The sequence below is a fragment of the Haemaphysalis longicornis genome, unplaced genomic scaffold (assembly GCF_048455015.1).
Source record: "Haemaphysalis longicornis isolate Haplotype H1 unplaced genomic scaffold, Haemaphysalis longicornis Haplotype H1 scaffold_9, whole genome shotgun sequence".
Classification (NCBI taxonomy): Eukaryota; Metazoa; Arthropoda; class Arachnida; order Ixodida; family Ixodidae; genus Haemaphysalis; species Haemaphysalis longicornis.
Window position 1 is genome coordinate 160,931,939 of NW_027526460.1, and position 22,837 is coordinate 160,954,775.

A 22,837-nucleotide genomic window follows, 5' to 3' on the forward strand; every position below is an offset into this window, starting at 1 on the left:
TCACTTACACGGAATGCCCGGATGTCTGGGCATGAACAAATCACACGGTTAAGCAAGGCGCTCGTTCTACTGAACAGAAGGGACAACCATCCTCATACTCTTCAGCGCACATAACGGACATGAGACGGGTAGTGGGAAACGGCAGCGTTTGAAGCTGCCCGAATTACTAAAAATGCCTACGACTGAAGGATGGACGCAGTTGGGTAATCTACGCATCGTAAATTCCCAATCATTTTCACTGGATTCCGTGGACCATTTTTACGGGACCTGGTGAAAATGATCGGCGATATCGTCGAAAGTATGGACGATCCTGATAGCCATAATGTTAACGAACCCCTTTTTTCCGGAAACAGACGTGCCGCCGAATCTTGATCTCAGTGATAACGAAAACGAGCAAAATCGAAAGGCAATGACCGCAAAACCAAAAAGAAACACTTCAAAACGCAATGGCCGAAATAAAAACGCGAAACCTTCAATAGACCACAAGGAAACCCTCTCATTTCGCTGAATTTTTGTCGAACGCCGTTTTGGTATACGGTATTGGTTATAATTCAACTTCGATAATCTGGAACATTAACGAGAGCGATCGAGAGCACCACCTGCGATGTGGCGTGATGCCAGCGACGACGCGAATTGCCACCAATTGCTGCCTCATATCGCGCGACTCTTTCTCGCGCGCGCCCGCGCATTCTGCGCGAGCGAAATCAAACGATAAATCTATGAGCTCCAACAAGGGCACAATCAACACTTTATCCCTTGTCGTTCTTTTTGAGTGATTGCGTGCCAAACGCTTCAAGGGCATTATCACCGTCGTCACACCTTCATTAGAGTACGCGTATAAATTTGGCTTTGCCTAAAGGCAATGCCACCACCGACGACGAAAGACAGCAATTACAAGATTCCTTCAAAATGTTTAAGCTACTATTTTTGTGATACGGACTAGACATCGCGGACGTCCTTAGTCCAGGACATCCTGGGCACGTGCGGCAAGTTTCCGCCCGGGATGTCAGCTGTAGATGATCCTCTAGGTGCAAGCTGGCCAGCTGGTCCTTTCACTGCTCCTAAGAAGAGGTCGGGCGAGGAGGCAACGTTTGGGGCCCAGAGGACTTTCATACCATCTAGTATAGGGGGTGGTGAGAAAGGCTTAATTGGCAGGTCGGGGATAAATCGCATGGAGCCGAGTTCCTCGTATAAAGATAATTGAATCTCTAAAGCGTAGTTTCCTGTTTCTCGACTAGCAAAACTTTCCTTTTCCGTGCATGGCATTTGCGAGGTTAATTTTTAAAACCTTTTTCCTTTCGTTTTCAGCGGTCTGTGATAGCCGAGAAAGCCCAGAGAAGATCGACCTGCTACTGTACAGGCACAAGAAGTTCCTCAAGTTCTGGGGCTACGGTTTTTCACTGCGCCGTGTGAAGGGCGAAGGCCAGTTTACCTACCTCTACGTGGACGTAAGTGTTCCAAGGAACAAAGCACGCTGGACTATGCGCTGTACTGTTTATCTCTTGACGAACGTGCGCACATTGCGAACATCGGGTTGACTGACGGAAGCATTTGGGTCCTCCTTGTCCTACAGAGGTGTATGGCCAGAGAAGCTGTGAGATGCCGAGCGGCGTGTTTAATAGACCGTGTCATGTTATTCGTCCTGGGAACAGCCACGTTCATTGTTGGGCTGCACCAGCACTCATAGGACTAGCGCAGTCGAATTGATCATCTAAGTGCGCCTGCGCAGCACAGTCTTGAGCAATATAAGGTCTTACCGATATTTAAAGAGTGACAAAAGTCTATACCCTCCATTTCCCCTAACGCTTTCGCGCTATACCTGATGCGACTTGCGATGTCCATGTGCTCGGCGGCTGGCTGTACACGTGGACCTCGCCACACGCATAGAAAATAGTGTACAGCGCGACACAGCCCCCGATATCACTTGCTCACATCGTCTCGGTCCTGCCACTTGGCACCCTCTTGCACATACCTTGGGCAGCGGCTACTTCATCACTGAGATGCACATCACGATACACATCTCTTAACACGGGCACCCACAGCACACGCATATAAAGGACTGGGATGCATTTCGCTGACACAGTCAACATATCGCTCCCCCTGACCCTGAAAAAGACACTGACCTCGAGCATTGGGTCGCCATCCTGTTGCACGCTAAACAACAGCATGACAAACTCGTAGACCCGATAAATCCCCTCCGCCTACGTGGACTCCAAAATGATGCACCTCTGGGAGGCTTACAGTAGCCTCGAGCGACGGTGGCGCAAACAGAAGCAGCGCCAAGTCCTGCGCCCCCTACTCAAACTCCTCCTTCCTCACTGAAAAACGCCTTAGGCGGGCCAACGTGCACCAACTCTGCGACGAAATGCGGGGTACCCTCAACATGCGTCGCAACTGGGCTCTATTACGACACCTGCTAAACTCTTCCAAATCCAAATCCAGCAAATCCTTACGTATCACACAGCTTCTCCACAAGCAAGATGGCACCAAGCAAGAAATCATATCCCGCCTTAAAGCCTTAGACATACCGACCTCTAATTCCTCAAAGCCAACCAATGCACGCTACACCGGAGCTCCCAACCCCCCTCTCAATGCTGAAATTTCTCGTGAGGAAATCATACAGGCCATACGTTCCCTGCGCCGCCGCACCGCAGCAGGCGGGGACGGTATCACTAACTAGCCACTCCGACATCTTCAGGATACTTGTATTGATCACATCACCACTTTGCTTAACTACCACTGGAAGGACGGCCCTCTTCCCAGCTCGTGAAAACACGCAAACATCTCTCTAATTCCTAAATCCAAAAAAATTCTTGCACTTCAACATATCCGCCCATTTCGCTCACTTCCTGCCTAGGCAAACTCTTAGAGCATGTCATGAACACCCGCCTTACTGCCTACCTCGAAGAGAATCAGCTACTCCAACCAAATATGATTGCTTTTCGTCCTGGCCTTTTGACCCAGGATGCTATGCTCCAGATTCGCGCTGACATCCTCGCCCAGCCACCTAAATCTGACAACGCCACCATCCTCGCACCTGATATACATAAAGCTTTCGATCATGTCTCCCACAACGCCATCCTCTACTCCTTCAGCCACCACAATCTTGGCAGTCGCTTGCTAACCGCACCGCTACACTGCTCCGCGGCTCTCTCCTCTCCACAACTTTCCTTATGCCCTCTCGCGGCACGCCCAAGGGCGCCATCCTTTCTCCGCTTCTCTTTCACCTAGCTATGACGCCTCTCGCTCGCGCTCTTGAACACACCCGGAACCTCCGATCTGTGATCTATGCTGACGACATCACACTCTGGGCGCCCAGCGGTAGTGATGCCATTGTCGAAGAGACCCTCAATCAAGGAGCCGCTATCGTACACCAGCGTGCCCAAGCTGCAGGTCTCTCCTGCTCTGTCTCCAAATCAGAATTACTTATATTACCTCGACGGCGATCCAGGTCCACCTCCCTACACGGTGCCGCTGAATCCGTCCAGGTCTCGCTCGATGGCACCATTATTCCCCATCCGCATCCTTGGCTTTATTATACACTGAACTCGCAGCAGCACACACACCATCGCCCAGCTTCGCACTTAGACCACGCAGACCATTGGCCTCATTAAACGCATCACGACCCGTAAAAATGGCCCCGTTGAATCTGAGTGCCTTCGCCTCCTTCATAGCTTCCTCATCTCTTGCTTCTGGTACCACCTACGGTACGCCATCCTCACCCTCACTCAGAAGCAGTCCTTGAACGCTCTTTTAAGACGTGCCTATCGTGCAACGCTTCTCTTGCCTACACACGCCCCTACCGAACGACTTCTATCCCTAGGCCTCCACAACACGGTGACGGAGCTGCTCAAAGCGCACCGCACTGCCCAAATCACTCGCCTATCCCAAACGCCCACCGGCAGCTGCATTCTTGAACGAGCGCATCTCGACCCACCCATCCTACTCGATGCTATGGCTACCATCCATCTCTCAATCCGCTCCAGCAGCCACATAAAACCCCTTCATCGCAATATGAACCCCGCCTTCCACATTGGTCGCCGTTTAGCCCGTGCCCGGTATCATCTCAGACGCTACCCCCCTTCCCAGAACGTCCTATTTGTACACGCGGCTGAGTATCCGAGCAAGCCCGCTTCTGGCATTGCGGCCGCAGGAGCACGTGGCACCGACCCGCAAGCTTCAGCCACGGTGCTTACCTCGACTTCAGTTACCGCGGAGGAGGCGGCCATTGCCCTCGCTCTTATCCAATCACCCATCCCTCTCATTATGTTATCAGATTCGCAACCCGCCATCCGAAATTACATCAAGGGCACCATTTCATCACTGGCCCTCCAAATTCTTCCCACTCAACCCCCTTCCTAACCAGTGACGCTGCTGTGGACCCTGGCCTACAGCGGCATAGGTGGTAATGAGACTGCCCACCACCAAGCGCGAGCTTTGACACACCGGGCAGGCGCTTCTTTTACACCTAAACACGGTGTTCCCGAGATGTCCCATTCGGTACTGCTGACATACCGGGACATCACGCAACATTACCGCCTTCTTCGCAGACAGCTCCCCCCTCCCGAACCCTCCCTCACCGCCGAGGCTGCCCACATGTGACGCCTTCTTCAGACGCACTCGTTTCCTCACCGCACGCTATTAGTACATACGCACCCTCACCTCTTTTCATCTCCCAACTGTCCCTTTTCTGACGCGCCGGACACGCTCTATCACTTGCTCTGCGAATGTGCGCGCGACCCTTTCCCCCCGCTACCCTCCCTCATTCACTGGGAACAGGCTCTGGGGAGCTCGGACCGCCACCCCCAAGAACTTGTCACCGGTCGGGCCCTCGACGTCGCGGCGGCCCTATGGGCCACCGCCACTCCATCACCCTAAACTTAGAGTTCTAATAAAGTGGATTCTCTCTCCCTATCTATCTATCTATCTATCTATCTATCTATCTATCTATCTATCTATCTATCTATCTATCTATCTATCTATCTATCTATCTATCTATCTATCTATCTATCTATCTATCTATCTATCTATCTATCTATCTATCTATCTATCTATCTATCTATCTCTATCTCTATCTCTATCTCTATCTCTATCGGTGGCGTTCAATTTAACTTTCGAGCTTTCGTGTCTGAATGTGGACATGGTCTGTTGTGGGCACGCCAGTGGAAAGGCTCACTCTTAACAGCGCGGCGGTTTAATCTTTTGTTGCGCCGTGCAGCGTTACCAGAAAACTCAGCCTTGACTTTGCGTCTCGGGCGCTCCGCACGTGACCTTGCGCCTCGTGCGGAGCGCCCGGCGTCGGCCAGGCTTGCTGGCGGCCTTGTGTCACGTGAGAAGTTCGCAAAAAAGTGAGCAGTGGCTGAGCTCGGCTTTGCCAGGATATACGTAACGTGACCTAAGGTTCAGCTGCTTACCTTAGGTTTCATTCATTCATTTTCATACATTTATTCATACTGCAGGCCAAGATGCTGGCCCATGCAGGGAGGGCAGTACAGAGCAAGAATTCAAAGAACGCATGAACAGGATGCTACCTATAACATGTCACAAAAGCTTACAAATGCTTGACTAAGCACAACCGCGACATAAGAACAACACAAAAAATCGCAGTGGGGCAAAACGCCTTGCCCCAAAAACACAGCACCAATATAACAAAACAGCAGGTAAATTTTCTTATAACGTACAAGTGGTCACAAGCCTAGGTTTAGATTATTCTAATTCATGAGGCAAGTAGTTTTCCAGTTCTTGTAAGAAGTTTCTTGATTGTAAAACTTCAAGGGGGAGGGAATTCCATTCGTTAATGGTACGCACAAAAAAAACTGTTCATGTGAGAATTTGTTTTAGAAAATATTGGCGTAATAGACAGGTTATGTCTGTGTCTTCTTTTTCGCGCTTGAAGAAAAGTTACGTAACGAGGTAGTTTAAGTCCGATTTTCCCAATTATGATGCTATGCAAAAACTGGAGACGACAAACTTTGCGCCTGCGTTCTAGCGAACTGATTTTATTTCTAATTATTAGTAAGGTTGGGGAATCCTGTCTTTTATATTTTCCGAAGATGAATCTCACAGCCTTTCTTTGTACACGTTCCAAATTCATAGTGTCCTTTTTAGTATGAGGGTCCCAAATAACCGCCGCGTATTCGAGTTTTGATCGCACGAAAGTGTTATAAGCTAACAGTTTGGTTTGTGCCGGCGCCTTTCTAAGTTTTCTCTTCAAAAACCACAATTTGCGCAACGCTGCTGAACACGTAACGGAAATATGGTCTGACCAAGATAATTTATTACTAAATGTAACACCTAAATATTTGCATTTTTTAACTTTAGTCATGACGTTGTCATTTAGAACATAAGAAAATATACTATGTTCTTTTTTCCGTGTTACCCCAAGCAAGACAGTTTTTTGAATATTTATTTCCATACCCCAAAGTTTACACCAATTGGAAATTGCGATAACTGAATCTTGCAAACATGAGTGATTGTTCGGTGACGCTATTTGTTTAAAAATGACACATTCATCTGCAAATAGGGTAATATGCACATTATCAGGGATTTTGTTAGTTATGTCATTTATATATATCAGAAATAAAAGCGGTCCTAGTACGCTCCCTTGCGGTACACCCGAAGTTACTGGACGGACACTAGAGGAACATTTGTTAATTTCTACAAACTGTTGTCTTTGTCGGAGGTAAGCCCTAATCGATGATATGATGTTTGAAGGGAGCCCAATGCACTCGAGCTTATGAATTAACTTTCCGTGGGGAACCTTATCGAATGCTTTACTAAAATAAAAAAAGAGCATATCAACTTGTCCAGGTGAATCGAGCACTTCCAAAATTTCATGAACAACTGACACAAGCTGAGTTGAAGTAGACAGGCCCTTTCTGAACCCGTGCTGTATTGGAGACAAGACGTTGTGACCTGACAAGTACTGAAGAATGAAGCCTGCTACAATGTGTTTAATAATTTACTGCAGGTGCTTGTAATAGAAACTGGACGATAATTTGACACAATGAGGTGATCGCCCTTTTTATGAATGGGAGCAACTCTTGCCTTACGCCAGTCGGACGGTATCTCTGATAATTGTAAGGATAATTTGAAGAACTCAGTTAGAAATTCACATATCTGTTCCGCATACCTTCTCAAAAAAGCGTTCGGAATCTGATCAGGGCCTGCTAGATCAGGGCAACTAGATCAGGGTCCTACGGAATATGATCAGGGCAACTAGAATATGCGGCTCCCATATGGAGTCCGCACCAGGTATACTTGATCAATGAATTAGAATCGGTGCAAAACCGCGCCACTAGGTTCATTCATTCCTCATATTCATATGACATAAGCATATCATCCCTTAAACGCGAAACTGGTCTTTCAAATCTTTCAGTGCGCCGCCGCATCACCAGCATTTGTTTGCTACACAAGTTTTTCTACAGCCCTCTTAATCAAGCACCCTAAATCGTCCCACCGACGCACGTATCTCACCGCACTGCCCACCCGTATCAAATTGCCCGTCCACATGTTCGCACTACTACTTTTTCTGCCTCTTTTTTACCCCGTGTAGCAGTGGACTAGAATGGCCTTCCCTGTGACGTTCCGGCCATCACGTGTTCATCAACATTTAAAGAGAAGGTGACCACGCGCATTTCCATTTGACGACCTGTGTACATTTATCTGTAATCCAACCCTTATGTAATACCCCCTACATGGGGGTCTTTAAGGTATTAAAGTGATGATGTGATGATGTGATGCTGACTTCCTAACGTTTCAGGAGCATATCCAAAACACCTTCAGGAGCATATCCAAAACACCTTCTTGAGAAATTGTAATATCGTGTACAAACGACCTAGTTGAATTACATCATTCGAATTCGTCGATGTCAGAGAACACACTGCAAAATTAATCATTAAACTGCTAAGCCATACTAGTGGCGTCTTCTACAATTTCACCGTTAACATTTATTTTATGTATCACCTTTTTTGATTTACCTAAATACCGCCAGAACTTCTCCGGAGCGTTCGTAATGAAATCAGCAAGGCTATGACTGAAATATTTTTCTCGGGCAGCTTTCAGTTTTTTAATTAATTCAATTTTTAATACTTTGAGACACGAACTCTCTCCTTTATGTTTCTTTTTCATTCTTTTGAGTTTTCGCTTAGTTTGGATGATATCTCTATTTACCCATGGGTTGGATCGAGGTTTCTTGACCTCCTTCAATAGAATAAACCTTTCAATACATTAAGCAACAGTGTCCCTGAACTTTCGCCACGATAGCTCAACATCATCATGAAGATTATTAAGGTGTAGGTCCAAGTGATCAATAATTGATTCATCATCTGCGTTTGCATAATCCCTAATCTGAGATTTTTGTCCAGGTCGTCTGACATTCACTTCCATTGTTGACGTAATGAAAATCAATTTGTGAAATGAGATGCCAGGTTCAATTTGAACCATCCCTCCACTGAATATTTCACTGAGCAATAGGAGGTCAAAAATGTTTTCTCCTCTAGTACATACACGGACAACCTGCTGTAGACTGAAAGTTAGCATAATATCAACAAGTAGGTCACAAGAAACACTGTGCCCATAACTCCAAATTGTCCAATCGATTTGTGGCACATTGAAATCACCAGTAATTATTAAATTTTTTCCCCTGAACTTCAAAAGTTGATCGCAAAGTGCTCCATAAATTGGTCATCGGCATTTGGTGTCCGATACACTGAACATAATATGAAAGACACACCCCAAACAGAGACATTCAAAAACAAACTTTCGTGGTTATCAATCTGATCTAGCTCCCTCACATCAACACAATTTTTTACAATAACCGCGACGCCACCGCCTCGCGTACACCTATCTCTTCTAAACAGCTGGTGGTTCGGTGAAACAATTTCACCGTCCTGAATTCCTTCGTGCAACCAAGTTTCAGATATAACACATACATGTCGATCATATACTAGTAAAAGGTCTTGCAGTTTCTCTATTTTATTGACCACACTTTGGGCCTTCAAAGAGAGCAGACGAAATTGGCGAGACCGTGATTGCTATTCCGCATCTTCTGATTGTATTTCGGCGTTCCTTTTTCTTTTTGGAATCAGTTTTCGCGTGTTTTGTGCATCATCCCAGAAGTACAAGTCGTCGTCAATGCTAATCTTATCGTGAATGAGCTCGACTTTTTTGCCATTGTCTTTATCTTCTTTCGCACTGCTCCAGAGCAGCCGAAGCTTGCGCAGTGTTTCTGCGCAGTAGTCATTTTGCAACGATATTCCTGTTCCCTTCAATTTTAGTGCGTTTTTCAAGACGGCTTCTTTTTCACTATAATCTTGAAAAAAGGTTATAACTGGCCTTCCTGTGGTTTCTTTTCCTAGTCTGTGAATTCGCGCCACTGATGTGCAGTTTATTCTCAACTTAGCTTGAAAGACATCCCGGAGCACTTTTTCCCTTAGCGTCTTTTCTGTTTCATTTGGACCCTCGGGGATTCCAAAAACTACCAAATTTGAACGGCGGCTACGGTTTTCCAAGTCAGTAACCTTGTCTTGGTGAATTTTGAGCATTTTCTGCACTGAAGTTAACGCGATGTTTAGCTCTTCGTTCTCGTGGCTGTTTGCTCTTAGTTCAATCATACTGCCCTCCAAGTTATTTAAACGTTTTTCGATACAGTGTTCCGCTTTCTCCGTGGACTCGAGTCGTTCTTTCAAACAACTAATGTCGTCTCTAATTGCCTGTTGACCCTTTATTAATTCCTGGAACATTTCTTCAACGGTAGGACCCGGGTTCTCTTCAACGTCACCACAAATGAGGAGGTTACAAGCATTCAAACACTCGTACGCAATACTCCTACACACATGCGGGCACGGCAATACAACCAGAAGTCTGTCGTCACTACGTATTGTAGTATTGTAACTGGCCTGTACAAGAATAACAAGACGCATGGTCAGCGATGTGCGCCGAGCGCTTTCGTCGTGCCCACTGGTAAGTCCATCGTGCGGTGCTGGCTTTATAGGAGTTGAAGCCGCTGACGTCAGGAAACCGTGCCTTGAAAGCACCGCATCATCCGTTGTGGAAATGACGTACGCTGCATCACCGTTGTTGTCGCTTGTCGTTGGCACCAAGGGCGTGACTGAAGGCGCAACAATGGAGTTGGCGCATGACAGGAGCAAAGCCTGTACAAGAAGAACAAGACGCATGGTCAGCGATGTGTGGCGAGCGCTTTCGCCGTGCCCACTCCCTGGTTGTCTAGGAGTAGCTGATTATCATGCTTACTGCTGCTAAAACAAGTCACTGCTCCTTGCGAATGCGCAGCACGAGTCTCCAGGAGCCACGCGAAACGCCTATCAAGCGGCTCCGGCGCACCGTCAGACTTGGCTACTGCACAACCAAGGCGCACAGCCGGGCATGCGCCGGCGCCAGTGCGTCTACCGCGGCTGCGACGTCACTCATCTGGAATCCGCAGACCAGCTAATGTGCAGATCATTCTCTGCACACCCGTAATCCAGTTGGATTGGATTTCCAATCCAATGTTTTCCCATCCAATTCAATCCGAATCCAAATACAATCCAATCCAATGCTCCTCGCGCTTGCGCAGCACGGCCCTTCAAGGTCCACGCGAAACTGCTCAACCTCGGCCATTGTAGCTTACGCTACAAAATACGAGGAAAGAATACACAACGCAAGTCAGCGTTCGCCTCGTGAGGGGAGCCCGGCGTCGGCCAGCTCGACCTTTGAGAATGCTATGGCCGGCGTTTATGCCGCGATCTCTCGTGTGTTGTTGTCCTCACCAGTTCATGGGCACTCACGCCTCAAGTGGGGAGCACAAACGCCGAGTTCATGAAACCGGTTAGCGCGGCTTCTAGCGCTTGCTAGCGCAATCCACGGAGGGTGCAATGTGAAAGCCTGAGGACAAAACGATTCCAGTCATGGAGAACTTTGAGTGGCAAATTCGGAAATGCATGTGAGGTGTAACAGATGGGTGTCCAAGGGAGGAACAGGGGCCGCCAGCTCTGCTGTTTCTGCAGAATTGCACCGCAAGTCTAAGCTGGGCCAAATTGTTTTGACCTCGAGCGCCGGTGCTGCCGTTCAGAATTATCGAGAGCTCTGTACAAAAATCCCTAGCTGTCATTTCGGGCTGTCTTGACCACACGAGAGCAGCCATGGCTACATTTCAAGCTGAGGTGTTAAAACTTCGTAAACAAGAATTCCCGGCTGTCAGGAATATACAATATTCTCCCGGTGATGCATCATCACAGTACAGAAAAAATTGTCTAAATTCGTCCTGCCATGATAATGAGTCAGTTTATGGGCTGAGCGGAACTTTTTGGCAACGTCACACGGAAAGAGTGCTTTCGACGGGGTTGGCGGAACCGTTAAGCCTTAGGAGCCAGGGCCAGTATTCAGAGACCTTACCAGGGACAAATAAATACACCCCATCCGATTTTCAAACTAAAGGTATATCCCTGCTCCGGGTGCAAGAATAAATGGTTGAGGAAAAAAAGACCAACTCTCAAAAAGGTTTGTGTCGGCAATTTCTTTCAGCTCTAGGTACCATACCCGCTAACAACTGTCAATGCTGCGCTCATGTCTTGCGCCACCACTGAGGCTTTCTAAGTGCGAAAGAGCCAACGTCGGTGACCACGATAAAAACTGCACTCTTAAATGCACCAAGACCGCATCGGCAGCCGATCTGCTACTAAATCTGTATCACCTCCATGAAGGCAGCTTGCGGATTTCATTTAAGAGCCCCAACAACTAGCCATCTGCCGATCACGCCCTTCCGAAAACCCGTCCCAGCCAGCAGCAGTTCCTTAAAGAAGGTCGCCGCGTGACAACGTGAAGCGCGTGCTACTGCACCGAGGTCAGGCTAGAGCTCCTCTAGTTGGCACAGGGTACTCCATTCTGTCGTTGTTCTATGCCGCCGACAGCGGCCATTGGTCGAACTGCGTCACGTGACATTTGTTTAGCCCGGGAAAACCCATGGGCGCAGACATTTTCGTGCATTTGTGTTGCCTCGCGCGCGGTCTTCGATAATTCGTGATTGATTAATTGACTGACTGACTGACTGACTGACTGACTGACTGACTGACTATCAACGGTGGCGCCTTTCCGAAGAACGTGGCGAAGGACAGCTCGGCCGACAAGTCGACGGTGCTGCCCCTGGACGTGGTGATGTACGTGAACGGCACCTCGGTCATCCACGAGTCGGTGTCTCGCGCGCGCAAGCTGATCCGCAATACGGGCGACAGCATGGTGCTCTCAGTCATGTCCTGCAGCACCTACCGACTCCTGACCACGCGACGCGACGTGCTCTCCATCGTGCGCACCGTGCAAAAGGAGCAGGTTTGGAGGGCCCTTACTGCATGCTCCAGATTAAGGGCATAAACTATCTGTCTGCTTTCTTGAGAAATCCGGCCGCGCGTAAAAGGAGTCACGTGATTTTGTGGAAGGAAACGTGACCACTGCGGCTGATTAAGCCCATGTGACCACTGCAAGGCCACCTTTTAGCGAAATCTCCTTTGAACTGTTATTATGCCTACTTATGCAAATTGCGACTTAGACCACACGCTCCGTAAAGCTTACCGAGTAAAAAGGAAAGCCAGGGATACAGCAGAGACCCTTCTACGCCACTGGCCAAAGGAGCGACGCGGGAAAAAGTCTTGGTGCATGGCTTTAGCGCACGACATGACGTCACATGCCGCAGTGGCGATAGCAGTGGTACCGAGTCTAAACCTGACGCCTCTAACATTGATGCCATCCTCCTCTATGCCAGAACAGCGCACTGAAGGAGCAGTGTATTTGCGCCCGCGGAATGAAAAGGTTGAGGGAGACTAAAACTGGGTAATTCTTCGTGTTGGACTACAATAGGTAGCAGAGGTTTACATTTTAAAGAACATACTCAGTACCAGAACTAATGCGTCCAGGTTACTCGTAAGCTCAAAGATGGGCTTAAAGGAGCCATGAAGAAAAAACGCAAGTTGGGTTTATTAGAAACACTGCTAGGCCCGATAACAAGGATACCAATATCATCGCACTCTTCGAACAAACGGAGATATAAAGAAAACTTGTGAAGCAGTCGCGACCCCCTAGCCAATTTACCGCAACTTTTTTATGACGTCACAGAACCTTGTGTGTGCGATTGGTGGCCCATAACTGACCAGTCGCGACGACACATGACTGGATGTCTGTAATGGGGCCTCTAGTTCCATTTGACCGCATCACTTGAATGCTAACCTGCAGTTAACGCACTGAAAATTGTTTTATTGTTGGCCCGTATGACGCTATGCTTTCTCATAACACGTCACTGTGGCGAAAAATTTGAAAGTTTTAAATACTTCTTGCTTTTTTTCGTTAAAAAAACATCTTTTGTGGCTTTAATGGCGCTCAGTGAGGTACTGAATCCTAGTTCTTTAAAATTAAACTAAGTTGTATTTTCTCTTCATGGCTCCTTTAAACAGAACAAAATGGCAGATGGAAGATCAAGGACTGGTGTAATGCTGGCTCGGGTATTCCAAATATCAATTCGGCTCGTATTCTTCCCGCTCGAGAGGATGCAGCACTAACGAAGCAGCCCTCCTCCTCTCACGTCTCCAGGTGACTGTTCGTGCTGGCACCTTGTCATTGGGAGGCTCCCGGCCTTACGGTCTCGGCCTTGTCGAAGCTATGGCCTACGACGACAAGTCCAAACATTTTGAACGCTGCTTCCTCCTTACGGTTGGTATATTCGGCCAAGACGCGCATCGCGGAGACAGATCTTTGCCTGAGTTCTGCAGTACATTGCGTCAAGTTTCGAAAGAACGGCTCCGCAAAGCTCAGCTTTCCTTTTTAAAGAGCTACCCTTTTTTATTCTTTCGCAATTCCAAACCTCAATATTGAATTCAGCATCTATTTGTTTAAGGAAAACCTTATCTTTGGTGCGTAACGTAATGATGTATTGTACTAACTGTGATAACTGATATGCAATACAAGCTGGGGAAAATTGGTTACTGGCAATAGCGATTAGCTTATTAGACTCGCCTAAATGGCTGTCATTGGCAATGATTACAAAGGGATGTGTAAATGCGAATACATGCAATGTGATTTTTGTGCAAATGCACCATCTGGTATATCTCAAACTTGAGTACGGTCCTGCTTGATGACATCAAAAGCGGCCAAGCTTCAATCGTCTACAATTTCGTCTACGTAATGCTTTTATTCAAATGTAATGTGCATATCAACACTGCGCATGTTTTTCCGAAGTCAGGCATACGGCATAATCGCTTGCGTATAGACTGAAGACGATCAACGCATAACGGAGGGGTATTAGTATGAAACAGCCAGATAAATTGAATGCGCTCAAGCTTTTATAGGCGCCAATGTTTCTGTACTTAACCTTCACTAGATAGACGGCATACGAGGCTGCCAATGAAGCGAAGAGTTTCCAGGCTTGCAGCACAGAGTCTCAGCCAGTACACTTACCGCTCAGTAGGTGGCGGAGCCTTCTTTACTACACTAATCTCAGAAACTATTAAAGACGATAGTCTTTCTTGGGCTACTTGAACGTGAAAACATTGGTGTGTCGGTCACTCGATTCAGCCACCCGGACAAAGCGATCGAGAAGATGCACAATAGGTTTGTATGCCCACGGCCAAATATAAACAACTCCGGTGGCAATGTGAACATTGTTGAACAAGAACAAAACATTACGGAAATATGAGATAAAAATCAATACGTAAGTCTTATCGCAGTGTTCCTTTATTAAAAAATTATGGATGCTGTATTTTCGCGATAGCAAATGCAATACAAGGTACATCCTCTGCGGGAAAAAATTCACTCCTTCGCCTGCTGTCGCCCGCACCACTATACCTCACAGCGAATTTTAAGAAATCAAACGGCAACAGTTACGAGAGATTCCACTAGATAGGTTCCCCGTTCCGCTTGGAACACACGTGGAGCAGGGCAATGTGGTTCTATGAACGTTGTGGTAGGGTGACTTGATTCACGTGCGTCTCCGCTGTCGGCAGCGCTGGCATCCAGGCACCCGGAACGCAGCTCGGTAGGCAGGGGGACGAATCATATGTAATACCCCGCAAGGGGCTTTTAAGGGTACAATAACTCATGATGATGATGATGATGGTGGTGGTGGTTAGAATTTAAAGCAGCAAGGGGAGGAAAACGGGGGGTAGCGATGGGAGTTTAAAAAAAGGGGTGAGAGGGAAGTGGGGTACGGCAATTCTGTTATCTTAGCTAGGAGCACGGCAAGAAATACAATAAAGCAGGGAAGACGGTTGCTGAAAACCGACGCTCTTATTCAAAGGAGAGCCATTAATCCCCATCACCATCATCACCGGACTGAAGCAGCGGAACTCGGTAAATTCAAATTGGCTTGAGCAAACCTCTGGCGTGTTTAACTTGGGAGAAGCTAGACGGCAGAGAAACAGCATGAAAATTGAGCGGGAAAGAGAAGGGAGGCGTTTCTTGGCAGGGGCGTCAGTCGACTATCTTCTTTCGTCGGCATTGTAGCAAAAGCAGCAGATACGCGTCCAAGTTTTTGTTTGGAGTTCTTCCTAACTTACCCCGCCCACTGTTCTTCACTTTATTGGACGGCGCTTAGCTGCTCACAAAGCTACTGTCGACGATCCCTGGCTTCAAAAGTAGAGGCAACAGCTACTGCAACACTATGGGGCTTTAGCCATTCTCTCGTGAGAGGTAGGAGCGGATTGGGGCGATTGCCGATCACAAAGCGGATTTAATTGATTAATTGTAGGGTTTAACGCGCCGACGCAACGCAGGCGATGAGGCGCGCCATAGTGGAGGGCTCCGTAATAATTTTGACCACCTGGGGATCTTTAACGTGCACCGAAATCTCGTACACACAGGCGTTTTTGCTTTTCGCCTCCATCAGAAAAGCGGCCGCCGTGGCTGGGAAACAAACCCACGATATCATGCTCAGCAGCGCAACGCCTTAGCCACTGAGCCACGGCGGAGGGTAGTGGATCTAATTTATGCAGCGGAACAACTCTGATTTTTGCAAATTGACCCTAGCGGTATTATAGGTTCGAAATATTTATCCTTCATGCCAATTATGCACTATGCTATTGGTTTACCAAGAAAAAAAAACTTTTTGTTCTTTCGAGTTGCAGTTTTGCTTCTTCAATGTCAACAAGTCTCTCGCTGAGCTTTGAATTGCTCAATAGAACGTTTTCTGGGCTACACCGTGGTATAACTGTCAGCACAGCTTTACTCGGGCTTCCACTCCCCCGGCCATGGACATTGCATAGCTCTTTTTGGCCTCAGTGACGACGTATCGCTATTCGGGCGCAGGTAGCAGTAGCCAGGTCCTTTGCGACAGCCTAACTGTGAGCATTGCTTTTATAAGTAACAGTGGAACACCAATTTCAACCGCGCATGAATGTAAGATGTAGACATAAATTCGCTACAAATGCGTGGACTGCCAGACACCGTCCGCTGCTAGCGCTTCTTATTGAGCCAGTGTCTCTGCATGGCCCAGAAAATACATGATTCCCGGGCAGTGATGCCTTCCCTCCAGGAACGTAGTACCTCTTTACAACAGCGATGTTTGGTGTGCAGCTGACGTTTTGCCTGAATACCAACTTATAAAGGAAATGCTGTACACTCCTTGTGAGCTTTTGTGCAATTTGTCACCACAGCTGCTCCTGCCGTGGAATAAATACTGAGGGATTCCTTGTCTCTGAAATTGGGAAGGGCCACCTCTTAAGCATGATTTTGCTCATGGAGCACCGGTTTAAGGCTAACAATTATATAAACAAATTGTATTGTGTGACGAAATATGGTCTGTTGGGGTAGCAAAAGCTCGTAGTTAAAGGCCTGGGATCGCCGGCCGAACTTAATAAAAATAAAGATTGATTGATTGATTGAAACAAAAAATAACATTTCGGCTTTCCTGCAGAATCCTTCTTAACACCGTAGACTATGATATCGTCGGGAAGCCGACTCATCCTTTTTTTAGTAAACTATTGTCTCTGACCCCACGTTTTAAAGTATGTCCGACAAACCTTTTGTAGGGCAAGCGAACTGCGTCGCACCAATAATTGCGCAATAATGACATGTTTTTGGCTATATGTCTGTGCAAGGCAGCAGGCGGACGCGAAGGTTGTGGGGGGCCATGGACTGGTGTTCCCGGGTGACATGGTGGCTATGATCGACGGCGCGGCGCTGGAGTCGCTCACCATCGAGCAGGTCCTCCAGATGCTGAGCCAAAAAAAGAGCGAGGTGACGCTGACCATACTGCCGCTGTCGCCGATGCGCGACACGCGCATCCTGGTCCAGAAACTGCAGGAGCAGACCATCAGCGACGCTAACACGCCCAGCAAGACCACCGGCGCAACACTTACCAACTGATGCCCAAGCTTGCACCCGAAACTCTGCTGATGCTTCACTGTCATCGAAAAAGGACGACTCTCGAAGGACCAGTCGTGAACATTTCCGGGGCCCCATACCAACTTTTGGTGATTTTTTTCCCTTTAGAACAATTTAGATGTTGCGAGCACCTCAAAATGTCAGTGGTATACCTTTTCGGATGCGCATTTGAACAGATTCGTGCCATATTCTAGATGAGCCACTGAAAAAGCCTACGTCTACGCACGGCTTATTTTTCTTTTGTGAGACTTCGGATGTATACCGGAAAGTGGTACAAGCCGTCACAGCCTTGGTGCATCGCATATATGACATATGACGAAATATGACGCATATATAATGGCCGCTTGCGTCATAAGCTTATCCACATGTGCCTGTAATTTCACATGTTTTGATTTCGACCAGTGCTGTATAGTACTACGAACTCTCATTGTGAGCCTTCTGGTGGTTCGCTGCGGCAACCCTGGGACAAATGTATTGCTTTTGTATGAACGCTTACTCAGGTCGGTACAGGGTGTGGTAAATGCATATTGCCCAGAATAGCGCGATATTGAGGACCTCAACTAGGCAGAAGCGGACCCATTGCAGTGCCTCGCCGTACAATTACTGTGAATACCGCATACCTAGCATGGGGAACAAACCAGCGCTGTTGTGCAAGCGGACGTTTCCGTAAAATATGGCCTGTGACTTTCTTTTGTTTGAATACCAGCGAATGATACTTCTGAAATTGCGTGCAGGTATATGAAGCTCTCCAAAATAGCGACGAAACATTATTGTGAAACATAGCCATGTGTCATCACTTGTGTAGCCACGCCTCCGTGCACATCCATACCATCATGTCAAAAAGGAATGAACCGATGCCAGAAGGGACCTGTAAGTGATCATGACTTTTAGATCGTTCGGAGAGCATGATTTTAGTATGTCTTTTCTTTGATTAGCGTCATTTACTGGTACAACCTGTAGATGTCCTGTTCGTTTTCTTATTGCCATAGAATTATTCTATGGAGGGCGTTTCTTCTGCTCGCTAATTCTATGGTGTAAGCACCAAAGGTCCTAAGCAAGGACTTTAAAGACCATTCTCTGGAAATAAATGTTCAAACTCGCAACAGCGATGCCCTCGTATTCTACTCGGGAAAAAGTTATATTGTCACGCTCGATTTCCTAAAAAAAGACAACGATTGTTTCTGAATCACAAATGCATTAAGGCCATTTGTACAACTGGACCGCTCATGGTAGGAATTCGCCCACAATGAACTGAACAGCTCATTTTCACTGCCAGCTGCTCCCACCGATTACATTGACTTTCCGTCGTGCAACGGAAAGCTGTACTATCCGTTAGGACAAGTTATATTTGTCTACACCATGGGCGATGTTCGTCACAGCATATCGCCTCCGTGATGCTCGTCCGATAACCAGGCAAACTCGTTGCATTGGACAGCATGTTGCTGGGTAGAGGGGTTTCCGGTAGCCGAAAAAGGCGGCCTGTTCCCAGCTTGAGGTCGTCTCCGGTGCGTGTTCGCCCACTATGGTTGCTCAAATGTTCGCACGGCTGGCAGGGTCGTAGCAGCGACCGGCGGTAACTCAAAACGCTGAGCTGTTGCAGCCTCATCAGCCTGCTCCGTCGAGTGGTTCAGCAGGCCCTTCGGATCCTTCCTGCCCATTCTGGGGGCTCAGAGTGGCATCCGTGACAGGCAGTACCGCTGCCACCGAGTTGCGAACGAACGTCTTGAGAGAGGAAGCAGCGGATTACCGCTATCGCGTGTGACGGACCGGAAACCACGTGGTGCGCTGCCAGACCGAGGCGTACGAGTATCGCCCTCTTTTCGTCTAGGTGGTGCGGGTGGGGAGCGGGGTGCAGGAGAGGACGCTCTTAAGACGAAGAGTCAAAAGGCCACACAAACTGTTTAATACAATAGGTCGACGGATAATGCTGCTCAGATAGCGTAATAGAAAAGATGAAAGGACGAAACGCAGGTCACCGACGACGTAATTAAAATGCGTATTAAGAGCGCTATGACTCTCTACAAAGGAGCCGCGGCGCTCCCGAAACGACAGTCTTTTATTTTTACTTTTGAATGGTCAGTGACCTGCGTTGCATATGTTCTTTAATACATAGCGAGCAGAGAAAAACCGCGGTACAGTAGTACATGGGAGTGCTAAAATATGACCACTCAAACAGGCGGGGTAGGGACCTCGAGCTCTGTTCCAAACGCACTCTGGCTCCCCAAAAACCGAGCTCCTCACTGAGAGGGGCTATGAGTCGATCACCTTCCGAACAGCACTGCAGAAGACAGGGGACAGAAGGAGTAGATACACGCTTCCCCTTGTTTTCTGGGCTACACCTTGAAAGCTACGAATCAACAAGCCAATGTGTCTTCGCTACTCACGTAGGGCACTTAAGTAGCCATGGTAGGGAACATAAGGAGATAAACTTCGAACAAGGTATAGACCACGATTGTTGCCAACGTTTCAGTAAAGAGACTTGATATCGCCTGACACCGCCAAAAGTCACGTCAATCCCGCACGTGCGCAGGAAGGTTCTTTGGTGTCCCCGGAATCTCGCGGCCGCCTGCGCGGCCGCCTGCGCGGCTGGACAAGCACGGACTTGCAGGTATGGAGGAAGAAAATGTTAGGAGGGAGCATGATGTCAGGCGACCTAGCTTTGGGAAGCCAACCTCCTCTGTTGCCGCATTCTCCTCTCCTCGAGCTCCTCCCGCGCAATGCATCATAGAAGATACACCACTTTCAGGCCCGCGGTAGCATGTAGTGGTTCCAGCTGGCTTCCGGTGGAGGTAGAGTGTACTAGAAGAAGTAGAAAACTTCTAGTGGACGCTAGTGGAGGTGGAGCCGAGCGGCGTCGCCGTAGGCACCGTACGAGATTTTTCGCCAGCGTGGCGCTCCCACCCTCGTATCGTGTAAGTAGTGTCGCTGTTTAAAGCGAAACTAGAAGTAGATCCCATGCCCAGGAAGCACCTTCACGAGGTGCTAGCCGAATTCAACTTCTGACGTTTATCGCTCGAACGCGCCGCCGTAAACATTCACATGCACCGCGCAGCCTAGAGGTGCGTGGTGTTTGCCTGGTTTGCTTTGACTACTGCGTTTGACATTCTGCTGTGAGTCATCTCGCCACCTTCCCTTTACATCATAGCGCTGTAACAAGTGTCCTATCAGCTGAGAGGCGGTGCGAAAAGCTTTTGTTTCGCTCGTGTATCCATTTGCATATCTTCGCGTTATCGCTGCTCCGGCATGGTGGCACGCTGTACGTGCCACAATTGTCGTAAGGACGTTTGTGGGGCGTTTCTGTCTCATTCAGTGCATTAGAAAACAAAAGGTGCAGAAGCGCTGATGTTGGGTGCAGGCGCGGTAAGAACGGATCATTTTCCGCCTCACGCCACAGGCAGTACTCTGGCTGGTTGTTCGCGGACTGCTCAATCCGTGCGATAGGTATATGGGAAAAACGAATGAGGTTATACGCCTGGGAGTTCAAAAGATAAAATGACCAGAACCAAGAAAGTGCGGTGTGTTTTGTGAAATAAAAGAGAAGGCACGTTTGTCGTACTCTGTCATGTCCACTTCTGCACGGCGGCGGCACACAACACTTCTACTGGGGTGAACTTGTACGGATCCGAAAGCTCAATAAATAAATGTGTTTTTCGTCTCTCCCGTCCGACCACTGTGCCAGCACGATGAGCCAGCAGCGCGTTTCTGGTTACAGGAAGCGCTACGCGCAACGCCCGGAGGGCAACTCGTCGCCGAAACCCATACCTGGACGACGCGGCAACCGAAGGGATAGGCGTACGCAGCACGGGCGGGCAGGCGGCCAGCCACATGATGCGTAAAGAACTACCGCTTGCCTGTCACGTGATGTTGTAACTCCCACGAGTTTTCCCTTTTTATTTTTTATCCCTAGGCTTCACGGTTGTTACGTGACGCTCCCTCAGGAGGCAGGGTTCCGGCGGCAGGGGGGCATCGCCGCAGCTCCATCCTCCACCACGGGAAAGTCCGAAAGCGGGCCACGCTGTGCACTGCTTAAGCATGGGTGCACACACCCACACGCACGAGTATGCACACACAGCCCCAGCAATGTCGACATTTCTTGCAATACCTCGCGATATTTTTTTTTATTGTAAAAAAAGTCTATGCGCCCATTGTGCTTCATTTGGATCCTGTTCACAAGCCGGTTCGGTACGTGATTCACTCGAACGGGAACTGCTGAGCCGAAACGAGAATTTTCATGAACCCGAACAGTAACCGAACCGGTACTTTTTTCGGTTGATATATATATAAGAAAAGAAAACTTTGAACAAGGTAAAAGCACGATTGTTGCCAACGTTTCAGCAAAGAGACTTGCTTTCGTCAGGGCAATCTCTCGCCTGGCTGGCACGCTTTATAATTGGGGTAGGTCCCCAGGTGGGAGGGGAGAAAGAAAGAAGGAAGTGAAATTGAGAAAGCGGATTGGTTTGGGAGTATGTCGGGGGAGATATTGAGGGGCAAAGAAGGTTTTATAGTTTGAGCCCCGAAGTAGGTCACAGGGAAATCAGCCGGGGGTTGATATTCGGAGAACGTTTGGAGAGAAAGGATGAGAAGGTGTTTGTTGACCCGCCGCGGGGCATACGGAAAGGTTCTCAGAACTGCCAGAAGCAGACCAAGCGGTGAGAGTGGGGTCCTTATCAGAAACTATCTGCAAGCCTCAGGTCGAAAGAAAAGGTAGAGAAGGGGGGAGATAACTAGTTCAAGGAAGAAAGAAAAAAAAAAGAAAAAAAAACAGGGAGGAGGACCACACAAACACACACACAAAAGAAAAAGCAATGACCCGGCAACTGAAATGGCACGTGTCACCCACGGCAACATTCCTGGAACAGGCCAGTCCTGAAACTCAAAAACGAAAAGATAAAGTTAGAGTGACGTACGGGGCACAAGACCACGTGGAGTAAAAAAAAGAGAGAGAAATTAAATAAAATGGAATTCCAAAAGCAAAGGTTGGAGGGATGAGGGCGAGTAGTAAGCTAGAAGCTAATGAATGAAAAAAGAAATGAGGTGACCAGGTAAAGTCCAGAGGGAGGAGTAATAGTCTTTGGATAAGGTATATGCAACACAGTGCCTATTTCTGTATTCCCGGTGAATACCGCAAGAATTCCAAGTTGCCCCTAGACGCATTAATTCCAGTAGGTTCGATGGAGTTGAATTTGTGGATTAGATAGGATTCTCGGTGTTTCATGTCCCTAGGAGACCTGTAGTTTGACTTAGGTATATACATCTTAAGGTGATCAAAATTGTTGCCTGGTTGGTTGAAATGCTGCGCTACAGCTATGGAGGATTTGCTAAGAGTATCTGCCCGGTGACCATTAAGACGTAGGCTCATAGTTTGACTCGTTTCGCCTATATACTGTTTGTGGCACATGGAGCATTCCAACATATACACAATGTTGGATGAAGTGCTCGTAAAACTTGAATTAATCTTGTGGACATAATTACTGGC

At 47.9% G+C, this 22,837-nt stretch overlaps 1 protein-coding gene across 1 annotated transcript in view; it reads left to right on the top strand.

Annotated features, from left to right (window-relative positions):
- The window catches only part of LOC144152203 (uncharacterized), a 75,522-nt gene extending 57,108 nt beyond the window's left edge, over positions 1 to 18,414 (top strand). Inside the window, exons 13-16 of the mRNA XM_077683434.1 lie at positions 1,309 to 1,448; positions 12,097 to 12,324; positions 13,576 to 13,695; positions 17,080 to 18,414. Coding sequence (XP_077539560.1) covers positions 1,309 to 1,448; positions 12,097 to 12,324; positions 13,576 to 13,695; positions 17,080 to 17,343 — 752 coding nt within the window. The 3' untranslated portion in view covers positions 17,344 to 18,414. The remainder of the gene's footprint in view (positions 1 to 1,308; positions 1,449 to 12,096; positions 12,325 to 13,575; positions 13,696 to 17,079) is intronic.
- Positions 18,415 to 22,837: the final 4,423 nt, after the last annotated feature.